The sequence below is a fragment of the Anarhichas minor genome, unplaced genomic scaffold (genome assembly GCF_050575085.1).
Source record: "Anarhichas minor isolate MPS153535 unplaced genomic scaffold, ASM5057508v1 ptg000010l, whole genome shotgun sequence".
NCBI classification, from domain to species: domain Eukaryota; kingdom Metazoa; phylum Chordata; class Actinopteri; order Perciformes; family Anarhichadidae; genus Anarhichas; species Anarhichas minor.
This window is the reverse complement of record NW_027466456.1, coordinates 7277806-7287899: the sequence shown is the minus strand read 5'-3', so window position 1 is coordinate 7287899 and position 10094 is coordinate 7277806. Positions and strand designations below refer to the sequence as shown.

The 10094-nt window shown below is 42.8% G+C and overlaps 1 protein-coding gene across 3 annotated transcripts in view; it reads right to left on the bottom strand.

Annotated features, from left to right (window-relative positions):
* Window positions 1-531: 531 nt before the first annotated feature.
* The window catches only part of cep350 (centrosomal protein 350), a 30943-nt gene continuing 21380 nt past the window's right edge, over window positions 532-10094 (bottom strand). For all 3 annotated transcript variants that reach the window (XM_076087923.1, XM_076087924.1, XM_076087925.1), the window contains 9 exons: window positions 9656-9806; window positions 8940-9100; window positions 8611-8744; window positions 8457-8512; window positions 6523-8360; window positions 5616-6098; window positions 4969-5112; window positions 4546-4668; window positions 532-3907 (listed from right to left, as the gene is read on the bottom strand). In XM_076087923.1, coding sequence (XP_075944038.1) covers window positions 3737-3907; window positions 4546-4668; window positions 4969-5112; window positions 5616-6098; window positions 6523-8360; window positions 8457-8512; window positions 8611-8744; window positions 8940-9100; window positions 9656-9806 — 3261 coding nt within the window. In that variant the 3' untranslated portion in view covers window positions 532-3736. The remainder of the gene's footprint in view (window positions 3908-4545; window positions 4669-4968; window positions 5113-5615; window positions 6099-6522; window positions 8361-8456; window positions 8513-8610; window positions 8745-8939; window positions 9101-9655; window positions 9807-10094) is intronic.

Below are 10094 nucleotides of genomic sequence, written 5' to 3'. Positions count from 1 at the left end.
GAAAAAGAATTAATCGTGTCTCTTAATTTTTGGCAAAATGTAAGGCTGTCTAACAAACTTTGTGTCTTTATCTTTGTATCAAAACACCTGTCAATCAGACATCTATTATAATAGAATAAATATTTTCTCAGCAACCATGTTATAGTAGTTTTTTGTAACATGTGTAATTGGGATGTCACATTATCAAAGTTTTGCAAAACCACAACCGTGACCAAAATAATTCATCTTTAACTTTGTTAATTGTGTGTTTTGTCTCATTTCGACAAAAGATTTACACTCAAAATACAAGTGTAGTGCAGTGGAGAGAGTCTAACCATAGCCCTATATACAGTATATGACAATATTATCGTGTGAATTATTAACATGATAAATATATAATTTTTATATATCCCAGTTATCAGTACATCGCCACACTTAGCGTTTAATCATAGGATGTAAACTCCTTTTGATGTCGTGTAACTCCCACATTCCCATAAATGACACAGTGGACATGACACTAACCAAAACCACCACATTTCAGGTCACAATTCCTTTAGAAACAATGGAAGCTTTATTTACAATTTCAAAGGTCATTTAGTTAACAAATATATATTTTGCACATATCTGCAAAGTATACAGTGTTTATCTTACAACAATCGTTACAGGTTACAGTAACAGTGGGTCAGATAGGACAGACAGAATATTTACACCCATAAAAGAATTGTACAAGTCTTCAAGTGCACATTGGCGCACACTCGCAGCACATTATAAATATTCATCAACATTTTAAAAGGGGAAGTGAGAAATCTAGTCTAACTAGGATATTTTGATAATCAGATCTTTTGTGCCTAGTTTTTTTTTATATTCAGTCATTCATATCGATCTCCATTAAAAGGAGAAGTTGCTCCACCTCCCTGTGAAGAAGACGGACCCCCGACGAGCAGATAGAAGCAACTCCATCCCACACCGAAGAGCTGCAGGCTTCTCGAACGTTTCATTCATCGACAGACTCGGCAGAAGTCTAAGCCGTTCGGTCCATACGTATATGAAGCGATGTTTAAGACCAAGCACTGCATAGTTACAGAGGGGATCTTAACTGCCTCCCACATACAATCACTTCAAGAGGACAATCCTAGAGGGGTTTGCACTAAAGGCTTGCTGAGAGTGCTTCTGAAGTACTAATTATGTCACCATCACAGTTACATATGCCTGAAGCCCAGACATACAATTCATACAGCATGGATAAATTGGTGTCAATGTTTTGGTCTTTTTCTACATTATAGAATTTACAGTTTGAGCATACATCGCAGCAACTCTTTAACCACGAAAGAAAGACTCAGTTTAAGGTCACTTTAGCTTCAAACAGTCGGTGAAGACTAAACGCTCCGTCACAATGTGTTTGTACACAGTTTGTTGGATTAAAGCAGCGCTGACAGTGAGGACTACAATAAGTCCTACGTGCTCACTCTCACCAGCTCGATGACTCACATATTGTAGGTAGGTGTGTGGAGTGTCAATAATCTAGTTCCCGATACACTTTATCAATAACATGACTCAACTGTGTATATATGCACAGATGCCGGGGGCGACACAGACAGATAACATTTGGAGTGAGTCAGCGATTCTGTTAGCACAAACATTTCCTCAGGCTGAGCACAGACAGACTGAGAAGGTTTGAACAACTTTCTCAACTACGCTTCAATACAGAAAGATTGATCAGGCAGAAACTGAAGTATTGGCAAACCGGTTAGAAGGGAAGAGCGGCCACTTAAGGATCATTTACAAAAATGTAGTATTACAGCAGTCGAAAGAGACATTCAAAGAAAATAGGTCCAAAGGGTGTTGAGACATCAACAGAGTTTGTTATCAATCTACAACTCAAGAGGCACTTAAACCGGATGTTGAGAAAGACTACCTCTTGTTGTCTGACGACATCGCCGGGCTACATTCTGAAGGCTTGAACTCGCCGACGGCTGTAAAGCCAAATCTGTCACAGCAGATTAAAACCATGCTTCTACACAACCCTATGTGTTTTTGGGGCAAATGTTCAGCTGGCAACCTTTACACGGGCAACTGATAAAGAAACAGGACAACCGCATGCGTTATCTCAGGTCATAGAAAGAAAATCGACTGTAGGAAAAGTAAGGCTTAAATCCAGCATTTCAGGTCTGTCCTGCGATTCTTCTTTTGTGTCCCACATGCATACTATATACTCATTGTGTGTTTTGTGTACGTAGCGTGCTTGCACGAACACAAACAAAACAAACAAAATCTATAAAATACCAGCTTTGATGCTTACTCAAAAACAATGTTGAATGGGGCGCAAAAGCTTCAGTTAGAGGACAGAAAAATAGGAATAAACCGCAAATCACGGGACAAGCACGTTCCTGCTGGTTGTATGAGATGTTTTCAAACTGTTAACACGCGTCCACGGTGTATATGTAGTACAAAAGGGGGACAACTGGACAGTGGTGGCCACAATAGAAGTCATACAGGACACTTCCAATGAGTCCTTAACACTACAACGTTGCAACACTAAAACAGTTTTCTCCCCATGTTCTTTTTCTCGTTTCAATTGCATTCTTCAAACCTCCTACGTAATATATTGCTGTGTTCGCATTTCTTTTTGTGCTTTTTACAATTTCATTAAATGTTAAAATCTGTTCTCTATATGTCGACTAGATCATTTACAGTTCAAAATGTTCCTTACTCCTCTAATCAAACATTTTCACGCAATAAATAATATAATTATGGAGGCAAAATGTTTCATACAATATCTGATCTCAGTGACACTCCAATACAGCGCAGTCTGACTATACTTGATCTGCGACACTCTCCTCCAGCACAGTAGAATTAAAATCCAACAATGATTATGAAGTTAAAGTGCTGACTCTCAGCTTGTAATCTATACATAGCACCACAATGTAAAGCGAATGCAGCAGCACAATGATGCAAAACATACAGCCAAAGCAACCAAAGGGGTTTCAGGGCCAAACGGTGACTGGCTGAGTCAGTCACATCCGATGACCAGATGAGTGAATGGATGTCTGTGGGTCAACACTTCAGACAGTTTCTTTTCTTTAATTTAAGGCAAGCTTACAAACTCCTTATATGGAGGTCTGATTGTTAAATTTCATTGTTGGATTTCAATGAACTGGATTACAAAGCCAACCCGATAATGTGTCACTGTCACTTATGGACTACGCTGTATATTCTTTATCTGCTACTCTATTACAATGTTTGAATCCATACATATATTTACTTTAAGATTCAATACAACATAGGACAACTTACTCGTGTTCCCGGTGGATTTTAAAATTACAACCCCCTGTGGAACGATCAATTTAGCAGCATTCATGGACTTTAAGTGCGAGCAAACTTGCGCAGTCTATCCCATCGGAAAAAAAACACCTACTCATTCTCCAACTGGCGTTTACAAAAGGACCAGTCCAGGAGGTGAGAAGTGAGACTAGGTGGCGTTAAGGTTAAGAAGGCTGGATTGCTCAAGAGGCGTTTTGTGTGTAGAACAAATCATACAACCGCGACGGGTAGCTGAAGCAAAACTCAGCAAGTTAATGTCACAGAAATAAGTCGGAGTAGTTTAGCTGAGAGGTAATGCTGGGACTGAAGGCATCTGAGGGTTGCTGTTGGCACATCAGCTGGTGGAAGACTGAGCGGCGGGACGTTGGCTGGAGGTCATTGGGGGGGGGGGGGGCAACTGGGAAGGTTGTAGTTTAAGATCTAAACAGGAAAGCCGTCAGGAGAGGGCGTCTTCTCTTTTGGCCCTCTTGTCGTAGATCAGCGTCAGCACGTTTGCAGTGTCCTTCAGCAAAGCGTCAAAGATGCTGTCTGCCAGCTGCATCTTGACAAACAGCTCGTCCTCGTCGTAGTTGACCCACTGGGCTTCCTCCTCATGTAGTTCCTGAACCTGAGAGACAAACACAGTGACTAGTATCAGTGGGTTGTATTGTAATGAGTCATGTGAAAACATTTCTTGGTTTCAAGTTTTAATTTAATCTGTTAAAAAAAAATGACTCTTTCACAATTTCAGGGCTGGGTGACTGTAATCTATAACCAACTCATGTAACATCCTGTTATTCTGAAATAAAGTCAAATTGTTTAAATAATAAGATCTGCTCAACACACTGTTGTACTTGTGTGTGGAACTCTATGGGGGCAAGTCGAGGGGAACTATCCTGCTAACAATTGTTTTAGCCAGATAAAGTTATACTTCCAGTAAACATAAGTAAAGGCTGTAGTTCAAATTCTAATGTGTCAACCTTAAAACTTCAAAATATGAACCTTTCATAAAGCTGCTGTTGCCATCGAGCAAATAAACTAATTAATTCTAATATTATCCAAAAGAAGAAGAAAAAAAAAAACAGAACATGTCACACAGGACAAACAAGAAGGACAATTGCTGTTTGTTTGTATTTAACTTCTAAAAATGATACAATCAAATCAACTTCCTACTATATATATTAGGTGTTCAGACAGAATAATGTAATCCCTGATATGAAACTACTGCCATTTAAAAACCTCCCAAACATCTACTTTGAGACCTACCAGAATATGATCGACTCTGTCTCGCTTCTTTTTGCCAAATTTGAGCATCTTCTGCCAGTCGGTCTTCTGGCTGTGATCCTTCGTCAGACCATACAGTTTCAGCACTTCTGCTGAGATGAATTCCTGGGACACAATGTAAAAACACGACGCCATCAGGTGCGTAAAAGGCAATAAACTGCATTTGAATTTGTAAAGGTGAGGACTTTATTTTTTTACTGCACTCCATAAAACTTGCAGATAGCCTCTGAATTAACAAAGCCAAATTGTGAAGTTCGTTTACACTTCCAGTCACATTGGAAGATTAAAAAACAACAATACTCTCACTTACCTAGCTGTCTTTACAGTACGGCAAAAAGAATGTTAAAATATAGTAGGACTGAGTAAGGAGCCAGTGTGTTTGTCTGAGCCGGGTTCTTTCTGTACCTGGATTTTGGTGAGGTCTCCTGGTGTCTTCACTCTGTGGAAGGAGGACTTAACTCTGCGTGGTTTGACCCACTGAGGCTGATCGGCGTTGGGGTCGTCAGTATAGATCTCCTGAAGCATCTCCCACGTCAGGTCATACACAGCCTGGGGAGAGACAGAAAGTAATGAGCTAGCGTGTCAATATGTCAGAAAATAGTTACTGCTCAACAGCTCTTTGCTTTTAAAGAAAAGTGTTGAACCAAGTGAGACAATATCTGAAGCAAGAGTCCGACGTTTGTCAGTAGCAGAGGGATCTCTAGTAAGACAAAGGCAAGTGAAATAGCTGTGTAGTCCTGAAAACATCACGCTAATAAGAGAGGAATCTGCTGAATAATGGAAAATCGTCTGGCATTTAACCTGAGTGAACTCACTCAGAGTAATAAGTGCTGTTGGCTTAGTGCTACGGAAGCAGTAGGACAGTTGTGTGCTGATTTTCTCCAGCATTATTGGTCGGGGAGTGAAAAGGAAGTCAAGGATGCTCGTCTTACTTCTCTTCTAGCTTACAGATTGTTGTGCGATACACTTGCATTCATTTTTTTCAGTGGGCTAATCTATATGGTTTTTGTTATACTTTTTTTTTTTTTATGTTTTGCAAGTCTCCTTTTCACCTTTCTGTAGCTGTGGATGCAGAGGTCCTCCGGGTCCTGGCTGCTGGCCTCTTTACCCAGATACTCTTGTGAAGGTTTGGGGATTGGCAGCTGTGACACGGTCAGAGCTCCCTCCTTCCCCAGGCCACAGCTCTCCCAGATCTCCTGAGTGGCAGCGTGGACCATCTTCTCCACCTCTGTGGCAGAGTGGGGCACAACCATGGCAGGCTGCTCGGGTAGTTTAGGGGGCAGGGGGAGAGGTAGCTCAGGTCTAGGTGGAGTCTTAGCCTGCTGTTCCCCGCCTGAGGATGAGACCAGCCCCCCCAGCCTCCCTTCCTCCCTCTGTTGGAGTCTCTGCTGTTCTCTACGAGAGCTGAGGCCAAAGTCCTCATCAAACCAGTCCTGATCGTCACCCAGCTCCTCCAGCAGTTCACGGCTCAGTTCCAGCTCTGCTAGTCGCTTGGCGAGCTCCTCCTGACCACTGGCCCCCAACACTGGACTCTCCTGTTGGGAAAGAAATACAGGAAAAAGTGAATTTCATGCTCATTTCCTATTTCAGGTAATAACCTTCCATACATGTGAACATCTAACCGCACCATAACAGAACAAGTCCCATAATAAATGATTATTTTACACGTTTGTTTTAGTCTTTAACAATATTCTTTCTTACTGATGTCTTAAACACAAAAGGTTTTCCGCAAAGCGCACCAAATTCAATAAAGTCAGTCAACATAAAGTTGGACTTTGGCTGAGCGCAAACAGAAAACAAGGACTCTGCAGGTCGAATCAATAAGTACCGTTTGTCAGCATCATGATCATGTCAATGCTGGTGTTTCCACAGTCCAATCGTGAACAGCACAATCATATTTTGAGGGTTTTTTGGAAGATTTAGTAACAGGTCAGTAAAGAATCAGAAACGTAGACTCACCAGTCGGTTACACAGCTCTGGAGAAGACAGCTCTTCTTTTTCTGTAGGTAGGAAGAAGGGAAGGTCGTCTTTTTGTTGCACTGAAGGGAACCATTCTTCTTGTTCAATATTTTCACCAAACAGGTCTCCATTCATCTGGTTGGCAGCTTCTATCTTCTGCTCTTTGGCCTTTTTAATCTCAGTAAACTGCGCCAAAGTGTCTTTCACAACGTTGTTGAGGAGCTTGTCTGCGAATGTGTCCAGCACGTCCTTCTGTTCTCTCTTGACGTCCCTGATATCTGGAGAAAGATCTGCAGGACCCAGCTGGTGATTTGAGTCTACCTCTTCTCTCTCAACAAGGGAAGTGATGTCCGTCCGAGTCTGCTTCCCCAGGCCAATCGTGTCCAAGTCAGAGATGAGGAGGGTGGTTGGTGCATCTTCAAAATCCAACATTATGTCCTTAGTGTTGCCATTAGAAATGGGAGGCTGGGATTCTTTGTAATGGTGCGAATTGAGGTGGGATCCGGTCTTGTGAACGGACTCGTCTGTTATCTTTTTATCTCCAGACTTATAGACCTTGTTAGATGTTTCTTCATTTTCACTCTTCAGCTGTCCTTGTTTAGGGGATGTGTGCTCATCTGTTGTACGTTTATCCCCACCTTTATCCGACAGACCACCAAGGAACGAGTCCTCATCCTCCGTGGTGTCTGTGTAGATCTCAAACTTGTCTGGCAGGTGTGTAATCTTGTCCGGAGGAGCAAAGATGCCATGGCTCTCATCACATTCAAAGTATATCACCCCATCGTAAGTGCCGTTGTTGCTCCCCTCAGACTTATCCAACTCCACGCCAGCCCAGAAGCCGTTAGCAAAGCTGGTTGGACCTTTGAATCTCAGGGTGCCAGGCTGGACGCCGCCAACAAGAACTCGGTCTGCGATGCTAAAACTTGGCATTTCATCTGCAACGGGCAAAGCGGGTGGCGAGTGGCTGGAATTAACAACATCCTTGCCGTCATGTTTGGAGTCTTCTGTGTGGTTTTGAAGATCCAGCAGTCTCGTAGATTGGTGGCTGGCTCCACTAGTCCCTGAATGGTGACTCAGCTCTTCAGCTATTTCCTCCTCTTCGTCCTCATCATGGCTGTCATACGGTGTGGCTCTGCTACGGGAGACCTTGATCTCTGTAGGGGAAACTGAGATTTGAGAGGCAGGTGTCGGACTATGACGCACCTCTCTGGGTGAAGAATCCACTGAAGACTCAAAGTCATCATGATAACCATCTATGATAGGAGAGGAGCCCTCGACATCCTTTATGGGCGCCTCCTTCTTTGAAGAGAAGGCAACAGAGTTGGGAGAGCAGGACCGGTCACTGGATGCAGCCGAATGCGACTTGTTGGAGGAGATAATATTCGATTTTACAGCTTCTTCAGCTTCAGATGTTTCCCTCGTCTCTATTTTCTTATCCTGTTCTACGCTAACAGATGGAGAATGTCGATGTTCGTCGCTCATGTGAGAGGAAACATGTTTGGATGCAGACAGCTTCTCTTGGGAGTCGAGTCGGTCTTCCTTTTCCAGTTTGAGAAGACATTCAGACTGTTCTGATGTGGAGCTTATTTCCACCTCCAGCTCATCCTGAATCTCCGCTCTTTGATAGGACACAACGTTCTCATCCCCAATCACCTGTGCCTGGGCTTCCTCAGAGGAAGGTCTTAAAAGTTCCTCTGTGGACAGGCGGCTCCTCGGTCTGGAGGGCGGACACTCTGGGCTGCCATATACCGGGGTGGGAGTGACTGTCGGTGGGTCCTCATCAGACATTTCTTCAGGCACTGAGGTGGATCTACTATGATCAACTTGAGGTAGGGCATCTGTAATAATAGGAAAGGGTCACATTATCATTGGAACATCTGTGTAAAAAAACCCATTTAAAATTACATATTCATTATGAAGATTATATCACTCACTGTGATCCAATGAAGCATCACTTTGCGTCCTTTGAGAGATTTTGCTGGTTTCAGACCTGAGAAAGAAGGATTTGCTTTTAATTGAACACCAATCTTTTTCAAACTCATATGCTAGTATAAGATGTGTTGTCATGTTTACAGCTGTTTTTGGTACCTGTGAGCAGGTGGTTTAATGCTGGTCTGCTCTGCGATTGAGGTGGAATCTTTGATCTGGGACTTTGTATCAGGTGTGGAGTCTGGCTCTTTTTTCAGTTCTGCCTTAGTTTTCTCAATGAAGTTATTATAGCTCTGAAAGGAAACCGGGAGAATAAAAGTTAAGATATGAAGGAATCAGCTTACAGTATGTAGATAAAAACACATTCACACACATTAACAATCACATAATCATCCACATTTGTTTGGATGTTCAAACTACATTTGAACATTCACTCAAATAACTATCTCGAAGCCCACACACACACACACACACTCATACACACTTACCTCGAGCTGCTTCAGTAGGCTGGCCTCCTGTGCCTTCAGGCGCTCCTTGTGCCTCTTCTTCTGCTCTTTCTTTAGCTGGTAAGCCATGAACTTTCGTTTTCTGACTTCGTCCTTCAGGGCCTTGATACGGCTCTCTATGTCACTCTGGTCCGAAATGGGCTCTGAAGGGAAATTTGACAGACAAATCACAGTTAGAATGTGAAACCGGTGCCAGACCTCTGATTAGCAGAGGGTAATCCAACTTTGTACCCACTCGGAACACAAACCCAATTCTTTTGAGATTAGTGTACATTTTCTGAACAAAGAATGTGTCATTTAGTGTGCATGTTGCTTTGGCTTGTACACAATGAACCAACAGTGTTACAAAGATTAGTCCAAGGTTTAAACAGTGGCCTGAAAATGAAGAAAACACATTCAGCTACAATGAAGGGCCAGCAGAACCGTCTTTGCTTGTGCAGTAGCTATGTCCAATGCAAAGTGTTCTCTCATGCTATCACACAGCTAAGCAGGTTATGTATCAGGGAAGTGCTTGCATTAAGTATTCCTGGCAGCATCGCATTATGCCCGACTACAGAGCGCCAGCAATACAGCTGCATTATTTCCACTCTCGCTTCTTTACCCCCTTCTATCTTGTTTGAGAACTACCAGGAACTATAATACACCCCCAAAAATATTACACATTCGGTGTATGCGTGTTGAATCATTGGGTAACTCACCAGTCTGCATGGGCATGGGGGATTCAGTTGGCTGAGCGCGGGCCTGGTTGGCGGTCCGGGACGAGGAGCGAAGCTGCATCTTGGTTTTGCTGCTGCCATCGGAAGGAGAGGCAGACGGGCTGTGGCTGCCTTTGAGTGGAGACTGGAGAGACTAAACAGCAGGAGGAGGAGCGGAAGAGAAATGCATATTACTGACAACACAGTCAGATGGACTAATAGGAGCATGCCTGAATTAATATTTTACATGCACAATAAACCAACAAATGTGTAGTTACCCCGTTGCATGTCCCTCACACAACATGAAGCTTTGTGTATTTTCAATACTTTAATGAAAGACTACAAATAACCCCAACAGCATCTACACAAAATTCTTTGGATGAAGTTGAATGAAGCGTGTTCACAATAGCAAAATTCTTTGTGTCAGACACGTGAGATCAGT